Source organism: Ranitomeya variabilis, chromosome 3 (assembly GCF_051348905.1).
Source record: "Ranitomeya variabilis isolate aRanVar5 chromosome 3, aRanVar5.hap1, whole genome shotgun sequence".
NCBI classification, from domain to species: Eukaryota; Metazoa; Chordata; class Amphibia; order Anura; family Dendrobatidae; genus Ranitomeya; species Ranitomeya variabilis.
The window spans coordinates 780,080,820-780,104,669 of record NC_135234.1 but is presented as its reverse complement, the minus strand read 5'-3'; the positions used below and the strand labels follow the sequence as shown (position 1 = coordinate 780,104,669).

The 23,850-nt window shown below is 46.1% G+C and overlaps 1 protein-coding gene across 1 annotated transcript; it reads left to right on the top strand.

The window, feature by feature from the left end:
* Window positions 1–7,865: 7,865 nt before the first annotated feature.
* Window positions 7,866–9,433, top strand: LOC143817496 (uncharacterized). Its single transcript, XM_077298961.1, has 3 exons — window positions 7,866–8,004; window positions 8,098–8,245; window positions 8,325–9,433. The coding sequence occupies exon 3, from the start codon at window positions 8,347–8,349 to the stop codon at window positions 8,977–8,979; it is 633 nt and encodes a 210-aa protein (XP_077155076.1). The 5' UTR covers window positions 7,866–8,004; window positions 8,098–8,245; window positions 8,325–8,346; the 3' UTR covers window positions 8,980–9,433.
* Window positions 9,434–23,850: the final 14,417 nt, after the last annotated feature.

Sequence of the window (23,850 nt, the reverse complement as noted above, 5' to 3'; positions counted from 1 at the left end):
CTTCGACATGTGCCTCCCGATGGGATGTTCCATCTCATGTCACTATTTTGAGCTATTCAGCACATTCCTAGATTGGGTAGTTCGGTACGAAACGGGCAGTAAATCCCTAATTCACTACCTCGACGATTTCCTATTCGTCGGCCCCAAAAACTCTAAACTCTGCTCCGAGCTACTAGAAAAATTTCAAATCTATTGCACTCAAATTCGGTGTGCCACTGTCAATTTATAAAAACCAATGGTGCAAATCAGGTTGGCCAGAGAGATGGACGACAACAAAATGGGGGCAAGACCCGGCCCTATGTGAAGTGTTTGGGGTAGTAGCAGCGCTGGAGATATGGGCTGTTCAGTTGAGAAACACGAACATTCGTTTCCAAACAAAAAATACAAAAACGGCGAAGAGTTTGAATCACATGTCTTCTTCATCCCTGCCCATACTCGCCCTCTTGCGCCGGCTAGCGCTGATTTGCCTAGAAAACAATATTTGGTGTAGAGCCACTGTGGTGGCGGAAGTAGATGATAATATCATTAACCCACTGTTATTTTCCAATTGGCAGGCTTTCAGAATCCAGCAGCCCAACGCGCAACCCCGGGGTATTCTGTGTCCACTGTCCCTGTGGGACACAGTGGCCAATCATTGATGCCCTTAATCCGGGCCTCCGTTTCGCCAGCTACCTGGCAGGCGTATGGTAAGGCTTGGGAGGAGTGGTGCTCACTAATTCTGGGTAGGCCAGTCGACGAAAGCGACGGAGCGCGAAGCGCAGTGACAACTGATTTCCTATTACGGATGAGGGAAGGCGGGGCATCGGGCACCTCGGCACAACGTAAACTATCGGGGCTAGCATTTTTCTTTCAATTATTGGGATGGGTAGACGTAACTAAATCCTTCTGCATAAGACAAGCCATAAAAGGTTGGAAAAGGCTTCAGCCAAGCCAAGAATGTCGCCGCCCCATTTCTCTGAAACTATTGCAGGACCTGATCGCGATATCCCCGTCGGTCTGCTCTTCGCAATATGAGGCGGCCCTCATATCGGCAGCTTTTGCGACCGTCTTTTTCGGAGCACTGCGTATTAGCGAATTGCTACCGCGGTCAAAAAACGCGTCGGAAGGAGGCCTAATTAATGAGGACATAGTTATATGCAGTGACGCCCTGCGCAGCAGGGTTAGAAAATCCAAATGCGATCCCACCGGTAGGGGCACATGGGTCCTGGTTAACTCTACAGAGGGCCCAGCTTGCCCACTAAAAATGATTAAAACATACGCCGTAATAAGTCGTTCCGGATAGGGGCTGCCACAGAGGCAGCTAGGGCAGGAGTGTCAGAGGCCGAAGTTCAGAGAATGGGTCGTTGGAAGTCCGCATGCTTCGCCAGATACATAAGACCCGACTTGCTTAATTAACATGTGTTGTCTCTTACAGGGGTTGAAGTTTGGGTGGTAGGAGATTCCTACGTTCACTGGGCCGAAAAGAGGGCTAAACTGCGGCCAGGAGGAACAAATCTCTACATCCCGGGAATAAAAGTTAACTGGAGGGATATCAGAGGCCTCCAGTGGTAAAAGGTGTTCAAGGAGATGGTGGGCATAGCAAGGATGGCGGAACGCCCGGTGATATTGGTGTTACACGCAGGTGGCAATGACCTGGGCAAACAAAAGGTGGCCGAGTTGTACAAATGGGTGACAACGGATACGGAACGGTTCAGCAGTCTGTTCAGGAACATGATACTGGTGTGGTCGGAGATAACACCACGGGCCGAATGGCGTGGTGCAAGAGATAAAAGAGCCATAGAGCGGACAAGGGTGAAATTCAATGCTCGGATTGGAAAATATGTGAGAGGAGGAGGCGGTATCGTGAGTCATCACCAATACCTACAAAAGAAAAACACGCCACAATTAAGACCGGACGGAGTTCACCTAACGGACATTGGCCTCGATATTTTTCTGTCTGGTTTACAGGATGGGGTTGAACAGGCCCTAACATTGATGGGTGGGGTCGGAGTCCCGCGTAGGTAATACACGGGATCCTCCGTGGCGGAAGAAGCGGAGGAGGGCAAAGGTCGTAGTCGCTCGTTGGTCCAATTCCCATGTCGATCACGGACAGGAGCTCGGCGCGAGCGGCCGTTACGATATGTAATTGCCCTTCTCAGCTTATTTAATTAATAAACTGTGACCGACCTGTTCAACCCACCTAGGACTGTGTGTGTTTCATTGCGGGATTGATGGGAGGGGGGAAGGCACTGGTTACAACACCCAGGTCTCCACAGTCTGGCAGATGCGGTACTGTATAAGGTGCGCGTCTCTGACTGGGGAGCACCTAGATAGAGCAGCACAGAAAGGTTGTCAGTGCCAGATCCCCCCTGGCATCACTCCCCCTTAGTGATGCACTAATTGGAAGACCCCCGGCCGGCCAGTGGTCACTAGAGGGGAGGGGTCCTGCGGCCACTCCTACAGGGGTTAAATCCAGGCGTCCGGCCGGGAACTTTCTCTTTTCCTCCCGGCGGACACCTGGAAGCATTGTCCCACCCTCCCTCCCTTTTAAAGGCTAAAGATGATACTAACCTGCGGGATGATGTAAATTTGTAAATGATATTGTAATATTTTACGTAAAAAAAAAAAAAAAAAATTTATACGTATGTGATATAACTAACCCTAGTAACCGTTATTAAGTCACAGCGGAAGAAGCGGAGGAGGGCAAAGGTCGTAGTCGCTCGTTGGTCCAATTCCCATGTCGATCACGGACAGGAGCTCGGCGCGAGCGGCCGTTACGACATGTAATTGCCCTTCTCAGCTTATTTAATTAATAAACTGTGACCGACCTGTTCAACCCACCTAGGACTGTGTGTGTTTCATTGCGGGATTGATGGGAGGGGGGAAGGCACTGGTTACGACACCAGGTCTCCACAGTCTCACAGACGTTATTCACTCTGTTACACCAGACGTCCTTACCCGTGTGTGGCAAGAATTTCACTATCGTTAGGATGTGTGTAGGGCAACAAATTGAGCCCACATCAAACTGCACTGAATAGGAATGAAACTGGGAGAGTTTTTCTTTTATTTGGAGCAGATTTCACATTTCTATAGTTTTTTGTTGCTTTCCAGTGACTGGTGAAAAGTGCACCATGACTTTACGGACACACAGACACAGTGGGCAGTGGGGGAAAAAGGTATACACTGCAGATTTTGCAAAGTTTCCCACCTACAAAGAATGTAGCCATCTGTAATTTTTAACGTAGGTACACTTCACCTGTGAGACAGAATCTAAGAAAAACCAGAATCACATTGTAGGATTTTTACATAAATAAATTGCATTTTATTGCATGAAATAAGTATTTGATCACCGACCAACCAGTCAGTGATCACAGTCCTGATAGTTTTTGTGTAAGAAGCGTCCTAGTTTGTATTAATTGCACCTGTCCGAACTCATTACCTGTATAAAAGTCACTTGTCCACACAATCACACTCCAACCTCTCCACCATGGCCAAGACCAAAGAGCTGTCTAACGACACAATGAGCAAAACTGAAGACCTGCCCATGGCTGGGATGGGCAAAAGGACAATATGCAAGCAACTTGGTGAGAAGTCAACCACTGTTGACACAATTATTAGAAAATGAAAGAAACACAAGATGACTGTCAATCTTCTGTGGTCTGGGGCTCCATGTATGATCTCATCTTGTGGGGTAAGGATGGTTCTGATAAAGATCAGGAATCTGCACAGAACTACACAGGAGGACCTGGTCAATGACCTGAAGAGAGTTGGGACCACAGTCTCAAACCTTACTTTTGGTAACACTACGCCATCATGGATTAAAATCCTGCAGGGCACGCAAGGTCCTCCTGCTCATGCCAGCACATGTCCAGGCATGTTTGAAGTTCACCAGTGAGCAAGTGGATGATCCAGAGGAGGCATGGCAGAAGGTCATGCGGTCAGTTGAGACCAAAATAGAATTTTTTTGGCATAAACTCCACTCGCCCTGTTTGGAGGAAGAAAAAGAATTAGTTCAGCCACAAGAACACCCTCCCAACCGTGAAGCATGGTGGAGGAAACCTCAAACTTTGGGGGTGCTTTTCTGCAAAGGGGACAGGATGACTGCACCGTATTGAAGGGACTATGGATGGGGTCATATATCATGAGATTTTGGCCAACAACCTCCTTCCCTCAGAGCACTGAAGATGTGTCGTGGCTGGGTCTTCCAGCATGACAATGACCTGAAACACACAGCCAGGGCAACTAAGGAGCGGCTCCGTAAGAAGCATTTCAAGATTCTGGAGTGGCCTAGCCGGTCTCCAGACCTGAACCCAATAGAAAAACTTTGGAGGGAACTGAAACTCAATGTTTCCCAGCAAAAGCCCCAAAACCTGAAATATCTGGAGAAGGTCTGTATGGAGGAGTGGGCCAAGATCCCTGCTGCAGTGTGTGCAAACATACAGGAAATGTCTAACCTCTGTAATTGCAGCTCTCTACTAAATATTAAGTTCTGTTTTTCTATTGTAATTATATACAAATCATACAATGTGATTTTTCTGTTTTTTATTTTTAGATTCTGTCTCACAGTTGAAGTGTACCTATGATAAAAATTACAGATCTCTGAATTAATGTAGGTGGTAAAACTTGCAAAATCGGCAATGGATCGAATACTTATTTTCCTATAAATATATACAGTACAGACCAAAAGTTTGGACACACCTTCTCATTTAAAGATTTTTCTGTATTTTCATGACTATGAAAATTGTACATTCACACTGAAGGCATCAAAACTATGAATTATCACATGTGGAATTATATACTTAACAAAAAAGTGTGAAACAACTGAAAATATGTCTTATATTCTAGGCTCTTCAAAGTAGCCACCTTTTGCTTTGATGACTGCTTTTCACACTCTTGGCATTCTCTTGATGAGCTTCAAGAGGTAGTCACCGGGAATGGTTTTCACTTCACAGGTGTGCCCTGTCAGGTTTAATAAGTGGGATTTCCTGCCTTATAAATGGGGTTAGGACCATCAGTTGTGTTGTGCAGAAGTCTGGTGGATACACAGCTGATAGTTCTACTGAATAGACTGTTAGAATTTGTATTAGGCTACTTTCAGACATAGCGCATTTTTGAGCGCTATTTTGCGGGCGCTTTTCAAAAATGCGCAATGTCATTTTCGTCTGCCGGCAAAGTGAATGAGAAATTCACTTTGCCGTTCAGACACACCGCAAAAAAACGCGGCGCTTTTGTCTGCAAACACGCCGGCGTAAAAAGAATTGACATGTCAATTCTTTACGCAGCGGCGTGTCTGCGTGTCCCCATAGGGCCCCATCTTACCGTCCACACACAGCGCCTTTGTCCTGGGTGTCGGCGTCTTTGTACGGAGGGGCTGACACCCAGGACCGGACGTGACGTCGGACAGGAAGAGGGAAGCCCCCGCCCCCCCAGTGAAGCAGCATGGAGTCATTCAACAGAATGACCATAAACGTGGGGCTGCTGATCGAGACGGTAAGTATCCCCCGTGTGTCCCCCCACTGTGTGTGTGCCGTGTGCGCCCTGTGTGTGTGCCGTGTCCCCCCCGCCCCCCGTGTGTATGTATGGGTATGTGCTGGGTCTGCTGCGGGGGGTGGGGTGGTCTTTGGTGTGTGTGTGTGTGTGTCTCTGTGTGCAGGCATTGTCCGATGGGACTACAAGTCCCATCGGGCTCTGCCTGCTACAGTGACAGTCAGTGACACAGTAGCCAATGATGGGACAGTAGTAGTCCCATCATCCGGCTAATGTGTTGAATGTAAAAAAAAAACAAAAACAAACAAAAAAAAAAAAAAAACACACACACATATACAGTACATACACACATACAGAACATGCGCCGACATGCGCCACGCGACTGCATGCGCCATGCGACGGCGTACGACGACATGCGCCATGCGACGACATGCGCCATGCGCCGACATGCGCCACGCAACGGCATGCGCCACGCGACTGCATGCGCCACGCGACTGCATGCGCCATGCGACGGCGTACGACGACATGCGCCATGCGACGACATGCGCCACGCAACGGCATGCGCCACGCGACTGCATGCGCCATGCAACGACATGCGACGTCATGCGCCATGCGACGACATGCGCCACGCAACGGCATGCGCCATGCGACTGCATGCGCCATGCGACGGCGTACGACATGCGCCATGCGGCGCCATGCGACGACATGCGCATACAGACATACAGACATACAGTACATACATACAGACATACAGTACATATAACATACATTACATACTCACCATCACTTGTCACTTTGATCCCCGAAGCCAGTGTCATAAAAAATATTAAAATAATAAACAACCAATATACTCCCTGATCCGCAGAAATCCAATTAAAACGAGTGTCCCACGACGATCTCCCGTGGAGAACAGGAGCATCTGCTGATGCAACCACTCTCCAGGGGCACCAGGAAGACAATGAGGGGAGGAAGGTATCCTTCCACAATGTATTCCCCACAATGTATTCCTACGCCCCTGTGAGAAAATAGTCCCTAGTTTCACTTTATGGCATGCTGTATGAGAAAGTTCCCACGCAGCTTTTTGCCATAAAGTGAGACCAGTGAACTATAGTAACCTCAGTGATGCACTGCAGGAGCCATTGTCCTTAAATACGTGGCACGTGGCACTTACATACGTGGCACTTATATACGTGGCACGTGGCACTTACATACGTGGCACTTACATACGTGGCACGTGGCACTTACATACGTGGCACTTACATACGTGGCACGTGGCACTTACATACGTGGCACGTGGCACTTACATACGTGGCACTTACATACGTGGCACGTGGCACTTACATACGTGGCACTTACATACGTGGCACGTGGCACTTACATACGTGGCACTTACATACGTGGCACGTGGCACTTACATACGTGGCACTTACATACGTGGCACTTACATACGTGGCACGTGGCACTTACATACGTGGCACTTACATACGTGGCACTTACATACGTGGCACTTACATACGTGGCACGTGGCACTTACATACGTGGCACGTGGCACTTACATACGTGGCACTTACATACGTGGCACTTATATACGTGGCACGTGGCACTTACATACGTGGCACTTACATACGTGGCACTTACATACGTGGCACTTACATACGTGGCACTTACATACGTGGCACTTACATACGTGGCACTTACATACGTGGCACGTGGCACTTACATACGTGGCACTTACATACGTGGCACGTGGCACTTACATACGTGGCACTTACATACGTGGCACTTACATACGTGGCACGTGGCACTTACATACGTGGCACTTACATACGTGGCACTTACATACGTGGCACTTACATACGTGGCACTTACATACGTGGCACTTACATACGTGGCACTTACATACGTGGCACTTACATACGTGGCACGTGGCACTTACATACGTGGCACTTACATACGTGGCACGTGGCACTTACATACGTGGCACTTACATACGTGGCACTTACATACGTGGCACGTGGCACTTACATACGTGGCACTTACATACGTGGCACTTAAATACGTGGCACTTAAATACTTGGCACGTGGCACCGAAATACGTGATACGTGGCACTTAGATACGCAACTTGCTGCGTTCTCTGCGCCCTGCGTTGAATCCCTATTTATTTCCAATTTAGTTTTAAACCTAGCAAAATATTTATTAAAAAAACGCTCTTCACCGGATTTTCTGTCCCCTGTGCGTGTGTGTCCCCTGTGCGTGTGTGTCCCGTATGCGTGTGAAGGTAATAACAAGCAGTTGGGGTTGTCATTCCTCAGCAGCCTGTGTTACTTTTTCTGCCTCTATCAAGTTTGTCAAATTTTGTGTGTATAACTAGTAGTTAATGTTTTACCTTTTTTAGGTTCAAAACTTCCCATGTCTTTGGGATAAGGGGTGCCGGGAGTTTTCCAACAAATATACAAAAACTGCTTCCTGGCACAAGGTCTGTGTCACCCTCTATCCCCTGTACGAGTCATACACAAAGGAGCGGCAAAAAGAAATTGGTAAATATTTTCCATTTTGGAGGAGTATTTTTGAATTTCTTGTCTGTATGTAGTTGAATAGTATATTAATAGGTTCAATTTTTCACTTTTTAGTTTCAGCCTTGAGAACCCGCTGGAGGTCGGTGAGGGACAGATTTACACGGTCACGGTCAGAAGCACCAAGTGGCTCTGCGGCACCTGCTTCTCAAGGGCGTTTTGAACAGGAACTCCAATTTTTAAGCGGCAGTCTACATTACCGACCGTAAGTATCAGTAACGTCTTTAATTTTGAATAGAAAATAAAATGTATTAAAACTATTGTTTTGATGTTTCTCTTTACAGAACCATAGGCAATGTCCAGCCGATGACCGAAATCCCGGCCACAGCAACAACTCCAGTGTATGAACATGCTTCACAGCCTGCTACCAGCTCTCTTCCAAATGAGCCAAGGCCTGACCCTTCTACCCAAAATGATGATCTGCCCCTCTCCGAGACTAGTTCATTGGCATCGCCGCCGCCACCACCGCCACCAACACCACCTCCACCTCCAGCCTCAACACAGAGGAAGAGGAAAAGAGGCTCTTCAAAGGAGGATGAGGAGACGGCTGCCTTGGCAAGGGCAATTTCTCTAATTGATCGCCAACCTGAAGAGGATCAATTCTCAGCATATGGAACCACTCTAGCTTCCAGAATGCGTACTCTGTCCCCCGAGGTCCAGGACTCCTGCATGACGTATATTTCAATGGCGGTGACATGTTTTAAGAAGTATCCGCATATAAATCCAACCTTTGAAGAAATGGTTTGTTCACTAAACCACATCTGGCATCCACCGACGCCGACTCCTCTTGCACCTGCAGCAGCATTCAATAGACCTCTGCCATCTGCTCCAAGTGCTGCTGCAGGTGCACCAACATCCAGAGTAGTAGCCCAGTCTGAAGAACACCATCCAGACTGGAGCTACTACTCATATTCACAAAGCCTATATGAGGACCAGTAGGCATAATGTTGCTTTTCATGTTTAAAACGCCATGATGTCCAAGTCCACTCCTCAGTTTCCGCCAAGAGGGCATGTTTCCAGCTCTGATAAGTGTTGCGCAAGTGCCGAATGACTCACCGTCAGTGGTGACGAGGAAAGGGCCTTGCGCAATACTAATGAAAGCTGGAAGCATGCCCTCCTGGCGGCAATTAATGAGTGGACTTGGACATCCACAGGTTTATAATCCCATTTTGGGGATGTTATCCAGACTGGAGCTACTACTCATATTCACAAAGCCTATATGAGGACCAGTAGGCATAATGTTGCTTTTCATGTTTAAAACGCCATGATGTCCAAGTCCACTCCTCAGTTTCCGCCAAGAGGGCATGTTTCCAGCTCTGATTAGTGTTGCGCAAGTGCCGAATGACTCACCGTCAGTGGTGACGAGGAAAGGGCCTTGCGCAATACTAATGAAAGCTGGAAGCATGCCCTCCTGGCGGCAATTAATGAGTGGACTTAGACATCAACATGTTAGTTAAATTTTTTTTAATAAAAAGTTTGTGATGTTTAGAGGCTTTTCATTTTGAGAACGCCATGATGTCCAAGTCCACTCCTCAGTTTCCGCCAAGAGGGCATGTTTCCAGCTCTGATTAGTGTTGCGCAAGTGCCGAATGACTCACCGTCAGTGGTGACGAGGAAAGGGCCTTGCGCAATACTAATGAAAGCTGGAAGCATGCCCTCCTGGCGGCAATTAATGAGTGGACTTGGACATCCACAGGTTTATAATCCCATTTTGGGGATGTTATCCAGACTGGAGCTACTACTCATATTCACAAAGCCTATATGAGGACCAGTAGGCATAATGTTGCTTTTCATGTTTAAAACGCCATGATGTCCAAGTCCACTCCTCAGTTTCCGCCAAGAGGGCATGTTTCCAGCTCTGATTAGTGTTGCGCAAGTGCCGAATGACTCACCGTCAGTGGTGACGAGGAAAGGGCCTTGCGCAATACTAATGAAAGCTGGAAGCATGCCCTCCTGGCGGCAATTAATGAGTGGACTTAGACATCAACATGTTAGTTAAATTTTTTTTAATAAAAAGTTTGTGATGTTTAGAGGCTTTTCATTTTGAGAACGCCATGATGTCCAAGTCCACTCCTCAGTTTCCGCCAAGAGGGCATGTTTCCAGCTCTGATTAGTGTTGCGCAAGTGCCGAATGACTCACCGTCAGTGGTGACGAGGAAAGGGCCTTGCGCAATACTAATGAAAGCTGGAAGCATGCCCTCCTGGCGGCAATTAATGAGTGGACTTGGACATCCACAGGTTTATAATCCCATTTTGGGGATGTTTACAGTGTTTCCGTGTGGAATTTTGTTAATAACAAAAAAAAAAAACAACAAATCATTCTATTCTAAATTTTATTAGAAAAGTTTTTCAATTTTGACAGTTACTACAAATAAATATTTGAACTTTTAACTATGATGTAGTCTGCTTCTTTGATTTGTCGACCATGGCAAAAAATGGCGCCAACATGTTCATCGCTGCTGGGACTTGAATTCCTATGAAGTTGGTGTGGGACTTTCTCCTTGGGCTCTCTGCGGGTCCAGCTGCTCAACACCAACACAGAAGTATTGCCAGGGCACGGCACCTTCGGGACTCTGAAAATAGTTAGCGAAGGTTTCCCTCACACTAACACCTGAGTTGCATGGACGACCAGCTGACATGTAGAAGAAAGGAGTAAGGTCTGCCTGCTGTGTTTCATCTACAGGTTCGGATGCATGTTCTCTCATAAAGTTGTGAAGAACACAGCAGGCTCTAATTACACTGCCAACTGTTTCCTCCTCCAACTGGATAGTTGTGTGTAACACCCTCCACTGACTACTCAGGATTCCGAAGGCGCACTCCACATATCTACGTGCCCGGCTCAGCCGATAGTTAAATATGCTCTGCTGGGTATTCAGTCCCCTCCGTGGGTATGGGCGCAGCAGGTTTGGCTTCAGAGGAAAAGCCTCATCCGATACCAACACGAAGGGTACTGGATCTGTGGAACCCGGCAGAGGTTGTGGGGCTGGGAGCGTTCCGTGATTTTGAAAAATTTGCTGACCAAGCTCTGATCTTCCAAATACCCCCGAATCCCCACAACTGCCTGGTGCACCAACATCAATGGAGACAAACTTGTAATGTGCATCAGCCACTGCCATGAGGACCACGGAACAGTACTTTTTATAATTGAAGTACACTGATCCAGATCCTGGTGGCTTCTGCACCCTTACATGTTTGCCATCCAGTGCTCCCACACAGTTTGGGAAATTGGCTACAGCTTGAAAGCCTGCTGCAACCTGTAGCCAAGTCTCCTCGGTTGGGGAAGGCATCACGATGGGCTGCAATTTTTTCCAAAGCACGTCACATGTGCTCCTCACAATTCCGGAGATGGTGGATATACCAACCCGGAATTGAAAGTGCAGTGATGTGTAGCTCTCTCCTGTGGCCAGAAATCTAAAAAAGAAAAAGGACACTATATAGTAAACAAATTTCTAAACACAATTTAGAATCTGAAACCCAAAAGTCATACAAAAAATACCAACACATCCTGTAATTTAAAAAAAAAAAAAAAGGGCTACCTTTCTAATTGAAGCTACCTACATCTTCCTTTCTATCTAAAACATGACACTGCTGACCAGCTACACACAACAGTTTTAAAAAAATAAACCTATGTCACTGCCATCATGTGCTTCAAGCCTGGTTTTATAAAAAGTGATCTAATATGGCAGTTGTAGGAACATGAATATAGTTGCACCTCGGTCTACGAGCATAATCCGTTCCAGGACAGTCAATGATTTCCATAAGAAATCATTGAAACGCAGACGATCGGTTCTACACCTCATCTGGGGGCAGGGACACAGCCGGCTCTGCTACATGCCTGCCCCCAGATGCTCATACTCACCTGTCTTCATCCAGCAGAGCGCAGCGGGGTGAGTATAAGGGCATCTCACCTGTCTTCAGTCTCCCACGGGTCCAGCGATGTCTTCTCAGGAGCGCAGAGGTGAGTTTAATAAGCACATCGTACGGCCAGGACCTGTGGTGATGTCAGGGGACATGTGATCGGTCATCTGACAAGTCACATGTCCTCTGACATCACCACTGGTCCTAGCCGTACGATGTGATTATTATACTCAGCGCTGCGCTCCGGATAAGACATCGCTGGACCCGGGGGAGACTGAAGACAGGTGAGTGGATCTTCAGTCAGCGCCCGGGCATGCTCAGCAGCTGACGTGCGCGGTATATCCAGCCGCGCTCAGCAGCTCTGTTGCCGGGGCGCACTCAGCAGCTGATGGAGCGGCATATACTGCCGCGCCATCAGCGCTGATGGCGGGCACATTGGGAGGCGAGATTTGCTCGCTGACCGAAGTCTGCTTGCTGATCGAAGCAGATTTTGGCCAGATAGTAAACTCGTCTTTCAAGAAACTCGGACTGCGAGGAACTCGCAGATTGAGGTTCGACTCTACGTTAATGACTATACTTACCGCAAGGTGATGAGCAGCCGTTGTTCCGCAGAGATCGCTTGCCGCATCCTCGTATCCTGGAAAGTCAAGTCTTCACAAACTATATTCAGCAGGCGATCGAAATCCTGAATGTTCATTCGTGTGAACCGCTGGAATCGGTCTGGAAAGCTGTAGGAAACATTTTTGGATCAAAAATGATGTAGATAAGTACATATCTATTTTGATTTTGTACATTGATAATGGAAAAAAAAAAAAAAAACAAAACAATACACATTACATAACACCCACTTGCCATGAATAGAGGACACCCCCTAGAAATCAGATATACTACGAGGGGAACTGCTGAATAGAAGGCACTCTATATCTATGGTAGAAGAACTCACAGGAGTGTCAGGAATAACGTACAGCAAACAATGTGGAGTACCGGAAAAATAATATTATAGGTTCCCTTACAAAGAAGGAGATTATAGGGATACCCTATTGGGGGATGCAAGGGGAAGATAGTAGGTTGCAATAAAACATGCTTTGGAAGAAAAGGTGCATGTTTCCGACCAAACATTTTTAGGGGCCAACAGGGTACAAACTTACGTTCTTAAGTCCTGATATAGGTTTTGAAAAGTTCCCTTCTCGTCACGTTCTTCCAGAATGGGATGCACCCAAATCCTTTTTGGCTGTTTACGTGCCTAAAAAAAAATTATACCTTAATAAGCGGGCATCACACGTCACGATATTGCTTGCGATATTGTGCGCGAAGAGGCTGACGGGAAGTCGATAGAGCGATGTAAAATTATCGCTTGCTTCCCGTCACACCTATCAATATCGCTCATAGGGACTCCTATGCGACGCAGCAGCGATGCTGTGGGCGATCTAGCGAGCCCTATCTCCAGAATGGCAGATCGCACAAAATACATCGCTGAGCTCCTGTCACACGCAGCGATGCACACTTTGCCACACTCAATTATTGCCAGTGAAATGCTCATGATCATCAACCAGCGATCAGCGAACAAGAAAACAAATCGCTGGTTGCTGCGCCCTGTCACACGGGCCAACGTCGCTCATACGTCACATGAGCGATGAAAACATCTGGAGTTATTAGCGATGTCACCAGCGATATTGTGCCGTGTGACGGGCGCTTTATAGTGATTAAACAACTGAGGTGAATACTTTCCAAACATGCACTGGGGGAGACAGAGACGAGACACACCGCACGGAAACAGCTAGTAGTCACATCCATGGTACCTACCAGTCTGCGGCGAAGGACTTCAGCAATCATAATGATCCCCAGCTGATGTCTGTTCCGCTTGCTGAGGCGTCTTTGGCTCAAGGCCATTGCAGCTGGCAGAATCGACATGATGTTAACTCCAGTGTGTATTGTATTCTGAGTCATAAAGACAGGAAATGACCTCAATGACTCTTTTTTTTTCCCCCTTTTTTTTTTTTTTCAAACAAACTTTAGTTTCAGTACACAATGCTGAAAAAAACGCAGCTGCAAAAAACGCAGCAAAAAACGCAGTGTGTGAAAGCAGCTGCGTTTTTTGCCTGCGTAAAAAAACGCAGGTAAAGCAGCAGCAAAATACGCGCGCGTAAAAATACGCAGCAAATATGCTGTGTGTGAAAGTAGCCTTATGGCAAGAAAAAAGCAGCTAAGTAAAGGAAAACGAGTGGCCATCATTACTATAAGAAATGAAGGTCAGTCAGTCCGAAAAATTGGGAAAACTTTGAAAGTGTCCCCAAGTGCAGAGGCAAAAACCATCAAGCGCTACAAAGAAACTGGCTCACATGAGGACCGCCCCAGGAAAGGAAGACCAAGAGTCACCTCTGCTTCTGAGGATAAGTTTATCCGAGTCACCAGCCTCAGAAATCGCAGGTTAACAGCAGCTCAGATTAGAGACCAGGTCACTGCCACACACAGTTCTAGCAGCAGACACATCTCTACAACAACTGTTAAGAGGAGACTTTGTGCAGCAGGCCTTCATGGTAAAATAGCTGCTAGGAAACCACTGCTAAGGACAGGCAACAAGCAGAAGAGACTTGTTTGGGCTAAAGAACACAAGGAATGGACATTAGACCAGTGGAAATCTGCTTTGGTCTGATGAGTCCAAATTTGAGATCTTTGGTTCCAACCACCGTGTCTTTGTGCGACGCAGAAAAGGTGAACGGATGGACTCTACATGCCTGGTTCCCACCGTGAAGCATGGAGGAGGTGTGATGGTGTGGGGGGGCTTTGCTGGTGACACTGTTGGGGATTTATTCAAAATTGAAGGTATACTGAACCAGCATGGCTCCCACAGCATCTTGCAGCAGCATGCTATTCCATCCGGTTTGCGTTTAGTTGGACCATCATTTATTTTTCAACAGGACAATGACCCCAAACACACCTCCAGGTGGTGTAAGGGCTGTTTGACCAAGAAGGAGAGTGATGGGGTGCTACGGCAGATGACCTGGCCTCCACAGTCACCAGACCTGAACCCAATCGAGATGGTTTAGGGTGAGCTGGACCGCAGAGTGAAGGCAAAAGGGCCAACAAGTGCTAAGCATCTCTGGGAACTCCTTCAAGATTGTTGGAAGAACATTCCCAGTGACTACCTCTAGAAGCTCATCAAGAGAATGCTAAGAGTGTGCAACAGGAAAGAAATATATCTTGGTACCATGTTAGCCAGTAGATAGAAAAATATTCCTCAGTGGTTGATACCTTTTAATGGCTAACTGAAAAGATGGTAACAAATTGCAAGCTTTCGAGACTACATACGTCTCTTCATCAGGCAAAGACTAAAACAAATTCTGAAGAATCACATATTTATGCACAACATAGTATAGAAAAAAAATAAATCAATAAGGGAGAGGGGAAAAAAAACCATGGATAAGCCAGGTGACATGAAGCAGAATTACCATGGGTGATAAGCAGTTACGTCCATAAATATTGGGCCAATTCTTAGATAAGGATTGTTTTATTGTCCTGTGATTAGGGTCTGGTTCTGTTGTGATGACCCCACATGGTCTGATGGGCAAGTTCATTAGTTGATGTAAAAAGACATAAATCCGTGTGACACATTCATTCCTGCATTTAGAGTGTCAAAGGTCGTCATCAGTTTATATTCCCAGACTCTCCTGTCTTTCTGCGATTTGAAGTTACCCTTTAATACAAGTAATTTCATGTCCATAATGTTATGATTTGGGAGACCTCAGAAAGACCTTTTTGAATCAGGGCTACCATCCAAGAACAATTGAAAATCAGATCACAAGAGCCACCAGAATATCAAGGAATCACCTGCTACATTACAAAGCAAAAGAAGAAAATAACCGGGTGCCTCTAGTGGTCACCTACAATCCAAATCTGGAGGTGCTAAAGGGAGCTGCACGGAAATTACAACCTTTACTGCAAAAAGATGCCCGCTTACAATCCATATTTCCAGACCCCAAACTACTGTGTTTTAGGCAGCCCCCAAATCTAAGAAGCATCATTGTCAGAAGCTCCCTGTCCTCTCCAACAGCTGCAGGAACCTTTCCTTGTAACAAGAAAAAATGTAAAACCTGTCCATTTATAATGACCACGGACAAGATAAAGATCCCCAACTCACATCAGGACTACAAGATCCCAGGTACTTTCAGCTGCGACACTTCTAATGTGGTGTACTTAATTATTTGTACTAAATGTCCAACTGGGGGTCTGTATGTGGGGGAGACAGGGCAGAAACTGAGGACAAGGATGAATTCTCACAGCCACACAATAACAGAAAAAAGAATGGATCTACCTGTGGCAATACATTTCTGTCTCCCCAATCATAACATTATGGACATGAAATTACTTGTATTAAAGGGTAACTTCAAATCGCAGAAAGACAGGAGAATCTGGGAGTATAAACTGATGACGACCTTTGACACTCTCAGTGCAGGAATGAATGTGTCACACGGATTTATGTCTTTTTACATCAACTAATGAACTTGCCCATCAGACCATGTGGGGTCATCACAACAGAACCAGACCCCAATCAGAGGACAATAAAACAATCCTTATCTAAGAATTGGCCCAATATTTATGGACGTAACTGTTTATCACCCATGGTAATTCTGCTTCATGTCACCTAGCTTATCCATGGTTTTTTTTCCCCTCTCCCTTATTTATTTATTTTTTTCTATACTATGTTGTGCATAAATATGTGATTCTTCAGAATTTGTTTTAGTCTTTGCCTGATGAAGAGACGTATGTAGTCTCGAAAGCTTGCAATTTGTTACCATCTTTTCAGTTAGCCATTAAAAGGTATCAACCACTGAGGAAGAGTGTGCAAAGCAGTCATCAATGCAAAAGGTGGCTACTTTGAAGAACCTAGAATATAAGACATAATTTCAGTTATTTCACACTTTTTTGTTAAGTATATAATTCCACATGTGTTAATTAGGGTTGAGCGACTTTTACTTTTTTAGGATTGAGTCGGGTTTCGTGAAACCCGACTTTCTCAAAAGTCGGATAGTGTGAAATCGGCCAATTATTGTGAAAAGTCGGGGGGCCGACCGAATCACGAAACCCAATGCAAGTCAATGGGATACATTAAATTTTTTTTATTCTCTCTCTCTCTCTCCTCGGACTGTGTAAATCGCTACATCCAATACGGTAAGTTGGCGTTTATACCCCCATCCCGTGACGCCGCAGAAAGCAAGACGAGACCTATGTCATCACGCTGCCCACACTCCTTCATTGGCTGAAAAAATGGCGGTTAAAGCGTCACACGAAACCCGACTTTGCCGAAAGTCGGCGACTTATGAAATTGACCGATCCGTTTTGCTCAAGCCTAGTGTTAATTCATAGTTTTGATGCCTTCAGTGTGAATTTACAATTTTCATAGTCATGAAAATACAGAAAAATCTTTAATTGAGAAGGTGTGTCCAAACATTTGGTCTGTACTGTGTATATATATATATATATATATATATATATATATATATACTAGATGGAGGCCCGATTCTAATGCATCGGGTATTCTAGAATATGTATGTATGTATATAGCAGCCACGCAGTATATAACACAGCCCACATAATGTATAGTACAGGCCATGCAGTATATAACACAGGCCACGCAGTATATAACACAGCCCACGCAGTATATAACAGCCCACGAAGTATATAACAGCCCACGCAGTACATAACAGCACACGCAGTATATAACAGCCCACGAAGTATATAACACCGCCCACGCAGTATATAACACAGCACATGCAGTATATAACAGCACACGCAATATATAACAGCCCACGTAAAATATAGCACAGCCCACGCAGTATATGACAGCCACGCAGTATATAACAGCCATGCAGTATATAACACAGCCCACACAGTATATAACACGGCACACAGTATATAACAGCGCACGCAGTATATAACAGCCACGCAGTATATAACACAGCCTACGCAGTATATAACACGGCACACAGTATATAACAGCCCACGCAGTATATAGCACAGGCCACGCAGTATATAACAGGGCACGCAGTATATAACAGCCCACGCTGTATATAACAGTGGCCACGTAGTACATAACAGTGGCCACGCAGTATATAACACTGCCCACGTAGTATATAGCAGCCACGCAGTATATAACAGCCCACGTAATATATAGCACAGCCCACGCAGTATATAACACAGACCACGCAGTATATAACTGCCCACGTAGTATATAGCACCCACGCAGTATATAACAGCCCACGTAGCATATAGCAGTGTGGGCATCATATCTGTTAAAAAAAAATAATTAAAATAAAAATTAGTTATGATATACTCACCCTCCATCGTCCAGCGAAGCTGTCCCGATGCGCGCGCAGCTGCCTCCAGCTTCCGTTCCCAGAGATACATTGCGAAATTACCCAGATAACTTAACCTCGCGAGACCGCTAAGTCTTCTGGGTAATTTCGCAATGCATCTCTGGAAACGGAAGCTGGCGGCAGCCACGCGTGCATCGGCGGATGACGGAAGGTGAGAATAGCAGGTTTTTTGTTTTTTTTTATTATTTTTAACATTAGATTTTTTTACTACTGATGCTCCATAGGCAGCATCGATAGTAAAAAGTTGGTCACACAGGGTTAATAGCAGCGTTAACAGAGTGCGTTACACCGCAGCATAACGCTCTCTGTTAACGCTGCCATTAACCCTGTGTGAGCGCTGACTGGAGGGGAGTATGGAGTGGGCGCCGGGCACTGACTGGACGGAAGTAGGGAGGGACTAATTCTCGGCCAGGCGGATTGGTCGCAGCCTGTTCACAATAACAGTAATTTGGACCAGGGATGCCCAAACTTTTACATGCCACTGTATGTGCTGACTTGCCTATCACATCCACTTCTCTTAGGCCTGCCATGGCTATGTATTCATGAGCCCATCGTAAACTGGAGATCTGGTGAAGTGCTTTCTTGGGGACAATCTTGCCATGAAAGGTGTATTGTGCCTATAAGTTCGGCAGCCGGTGACATCATCTCCTCTGCCAGCCTGTCACATGCTTACTGGCAATATGCTGACGTCTTTGATAAGACATTACCTCTAAATAGGCCTTACAATTGTCCTATTGCTCTGCTCCCAGGATGCTCACCTCCTCGAGGCCGTATTTATCTTCTGTCTCAGCTGGAGACGCTAGCCATGTACGATTACATTAAGTAGAATCAGGCAGGGAGATTTATCCAAAAGTCTTCCTCACTGGCAGGAACTGGTTTCTTCATTGTTAAAAAGGAAGCTGGAACTCTCTGGCCTTGTATAGATTATAGAGGTCTCAACCAGATCATGATAAACAAAAATCTGTAACCACTAATCCCAGAAGTTGATTGATCGTCTTAAGGTACCGTCACATTAAGCGACGCTGCAGCGATAGCGACAACGATGCCGATCGCTGCAGCGTCGCTGTTTGATCGCTGGAGAGCTGTCACACAGACCGCTCTCCAGCGACCAACGATGCCAAGGTCCCCGGGTAACCAGGGTAAACATCGGGTTGCTAAGCGCAGGGCCGCGCTTAGTAACCCGATGTTTACCCTGGTTACCAGCGTAAAAGTAAAAAAAACAAACAGTACATACTCACCCAGCGTCCCAGCTTCTGCTTCCTGACACTGACTGAGCTCCGGCCCTAACAGCACAGCGGCTTTCACTTTCACTTTAGGGCCGGCGCTCAGTCAGTGTCAGGAAGCAGACGCTGGGGGAGGTATGACGCTGGGTGAGTATGTACTGTTTGTTTTTTTTACTTTTACGCTGGTAACCAGGGTAAACATCGGGTTACTAAGCGCGGCCCTGCGCTTGGTAACCCGATGTTTACCCTGGTTACCAGTGTAAAACATCGCTGGTATCGTTGCTTTTGCTGTCAAACACAACGATACACGGCGATCGGACGACCAAATAAAGTTCTGGACTTTATTCAGCGACCAGCGACATCACAGCAGGATCCTGATCGCTGCTGCGTGTCAAACTAAACGATATCGCTAGCGAGGACGCTGCAACGTCACGGATCGCTAGCGATATCGTTTAGTGTGACGGTACCTTTAGAGGTGCCTGGATCTTCATCAAGCTCGATCTGAGAGGAGCCTACAACCTCATGTGCACACGCCAAGGAGTTGAGTGGAAGACTGCTTTCAACACCCAGGACGGTCAAAATCAGTATTGTGTTATGCCGTTTGGGCACAGTAAGGCCCCAGCTGTCTTCCAAAATTTTGTGAATGACATCTTCTGAGATCTCCTTTACTCTTACATAGTTGTTTATCTGGATGATATCCTGGTCTTCTCCCCAGATCAGCCTTCTTATAGGAGGGATGTTGCCAGGTCTTCCTAAGACTTAGGGAGAATTGTCTGTATGCTAAATTTGAGAAATGCGTCTTTGCCTTTCCTAGGATATATCATCTCGGACACCGGTTTGAAGATGCATCCTGAGAGGTGTCTTCAAGTCTCAAATGTCCGTGTTCTACTGACATTAAATCAATTCAGCCATTTTTGGGATTTGCTATTATCGCCAGTGTCGTAGCTGTTTGCGTTCTGAACCAATGTCAGATCACCAGTGAGGCCAAATCAGGAGGTTACGCCCTTATTTAGCAAGCGTGCTTGGAGAAAAAGGAAACTGCACACATGCTGTGAGCAAAATCACTTTATCTGATATACTCAAACACAAGGCAATATTTTAGACCATTTACAACAAATGTAATTCATGTAGCGCCCACCGTTACCCAGGGTCATACTTTATTTACCATGTACCCAGAACATGTTGTGGCTGACTATTGAGAACGTATATGATAAGAAGTATAGTCTCCTTGAAGAGGAGACTAGCAGACTTCTATATCACCAGTTTATTCTTCACTTCTCATCTCGGACCGCCTTCATCTAAGCGATGATCTGTAGGGGCGCCAATGCAAGTGTTTGTACTCCAGAGGCTGAGAATGCATGTCTCTCCCTAAAACAGGACTTCTTTTCTGATCCTGTACTACATGGGCCTGAGATCAAGAAACAAATCTTTGAAGTGGATGCTTCATCCTCTGGGGCAGTTCTCACACAGAAGTACTCCTCTGGTTGAATGGTCACCTATAGTTTCTTCTCCACAAGGCCTTCTTTGCCCCTGAACGTAACTACTCAATTGGTGATCGTGAATTGTTGGTGAATAAGACCGCTTTAGAGGAGTTAACTTCTCGAAGGGGCAGTTCATCCAGTCGTCATATACGCTGACCATAAGATACACTGACCATCGGCTTGCCCGCACAAAAGCTGAATCCGCTCCAAGCTAGATGGTCGCTGTATTTCGTCCATTACTTTAAGAATTAGCAGAAATCCCTCGTTAAAGATAATTATTGCCAAAAATGTAGCCATGTTCACAATCTATGCCCCGGAATGAAGATGTTTCAGAACAAATGAGTTAGTTGAGCGATTTGTTATTTAGCCTTTCTGCTCCAACGTTCCAGCAAATCAAGAGATGACCGCTTTTGATAAATTGCCTTTATTACCTCCAATACCTTCGCAATAACAGGTGATGGAATGTTGTGACTGTACCTTCAACTTTACACCACTTGTACCAGCTCTCTTTACCCGGTGGCAGTTGTCATGTTGTGGTTTATCATTGGTGGAACTTTTATGATGGTCGAGGGAAGAAATTTGGGCCACATACTGAGTCTGCATGTCTGCAGATAGCCAAGCTTAATACTTAGCGAGTTCTTCACTAACTGTATCTGGTATCTTTCCAGCACGGTTTCCACCGATACCTGTGTTATTTTTTTTCCCATTGTGTAGTCTTATGGCTGTTCTTTTTCCACAATGGTAGCTTCATCTTCATACGGATTCGCATTTAAAATTCCACTAAACATTTTGTTGTCCTCCGTCTCCTGTATACGTTTCTTTAAGAACTCCATGTTTCATCTGCAATCTCATAATCATTTCTGTTATTTATTGTATTACTCAATCTTTTTTTTGTTCTTCACACTACACGCTTGACACAACCTACTTTTAACCAATGCGTCGACTACTTTTTTTAGAATGTTTTCCAATTAGCGCAGACGCACCAAAGATGACAATCCTCTTGATATCCCTATTTCGTCACCGGACTGTTAAATGTGACTTAACATTTCCAGCTTCTTCACTCTTCGTTTTTTCTTTGTCAACTGCTTGCGTTAAAGTGCAATTGTACGCTGCAGATACTCCTATATTTATAATTTCAAGGCAAGCGTAATAAGTGTTTATAGCCATGGCAAATGTCCACCAAGCCGCAAAATGAATGTGAGGCCTTCTTATCCAACACCTGGCAGTTGTAAAACAATGTGACGGTTTGTCTCAGACGCCTTGTAAATAATTGGCGAGGAATCGGTGTAAACCTCGTTACCGCATCTCTTGCCCTTAATTTTAGATCCTACACCTCGATGTGGCGTCTGAGAGAATTTTACATTGTTTTTCCAAGTTTTGCTCATTACGAGTGATGCAGTTGTCAAACAGTGAAAAAATTCAGAATGCAGTAACCACATTCTCTCAAAACGGCAACTCGATATTTTTTGAAGTTTTGCCGACGTGATGGTAAACTGAATCCGGCTCACTCGTGTGTTTGTTGCCTCGAAATGTCAGTTTTTAGAATTACATGGATGCACTTTATAATCTCTCGACCCTTTTTTATCTATTTCCACTAATTCTTTCAACTTAAAAGCCACGAATAACTTCTTTAGCGGCCACTCGCCCTGACGTTCAACACAGATGTCCTACAGCAACCACAGTGCAGCTATCAGCATTGACACTGCTGAGGTAAAGTGAAAGCTGAGCTCTGATTGGTTGCTATGGGTGATTAGAGCAGTCTGACTGAGGCAGTCGCACATTTTCTGCTCTATGTACATTCACATGTTAGGTCTCTAAGGGTCATAATACTAAGGAATTTTCTAAAAAGCCGCCCAAAAAAGTGACCATCTATTGGGCAAGTTAGTCCAAAAGCTAAGAAAGCATATACACATGGCCGCCGGAATAATCCATGTGCTAGACTAGAAGACCCCCACCTGTAGTGAGGGGGAAATTTCTGTACCTAGTTAGTCTTCAGCCTACTAGTCCATTGTCCTGTTCCTGAACCTGTTCTGCCATCCTCTACCAGCACCTGTCCAGTGATGCTGAGCCCGTCCTGTCTGACTCTGAGCACATCCTAGCCAGTGACCCCGAGCCCGTCCTGTCCAGTGACCCCCCCCCCGAGCCTGTCCTGTCCAGTGACCCCGAGACCATCCTGTAGTGTGACCCTGAGCCCATCCTGTAGTGTGACCCTGAGTCCGTCTTGTCCACTGACCCTGAGCCCGTCCTGTCTGACCCAGAGCCCATCCTGGCCAGTGACCCCGAGCCTGTCCTGTCCAGTGACCCCGAGACCATCCTGTAGTGTGACCCTGAGCCCATCCTGTAGTGTGACCCTGAGTCCGTCTTGTCCACTGACCCTGAGCTTGTCCTGTCTGACCCAGAGCCCATCCTGGCCAGTGACCCCAAGCTTGTCCTTTCCAGTGACCCTGAACCTGTCCTGTCTGACCCCCAGCCCATCCTATTCAGTGACTCCGAGCCTGTCCAGTGACCCCCAAGCTCATCCTGTCCAATGACCCTGAGCCCTTTCTGTCAGTGACCCTGTCCTGTCTGACCCCGAGCCCATCCTGGCCAGTGACCCTGAGCCCATCCTGGCCAATAATGCAGAGCCTATCCTGTGTAGTGACTCCGAGCTTGTCCTGTTCAGTGACTGTCTGACATCAAGCCCATCTTGCCTGACCTGACCCAGTCGTTTTTTTTGAACCGGTACCAGTATATTGCTATAAAACGCAATAAAACCGCGAAAAAATAGAATGCAATCTGCAATTTTTGTGCACATGTTGCGTTATTTCCGCAAAAAAAAGCATCCCGGTAAAAAACGCAGCATGTTCATTCATTTTGCGGATTTTTCACGGATTT

What these genes read in the sequence shown, in the direction of transcription:
- LOC143817496 (XM_077298961.1), top strand. Translation starts at nt 8,347, where the DNA reads ATGACCGAAATCCCGGCCACAGCAACAACTCCAGTGTATGAACATGCT.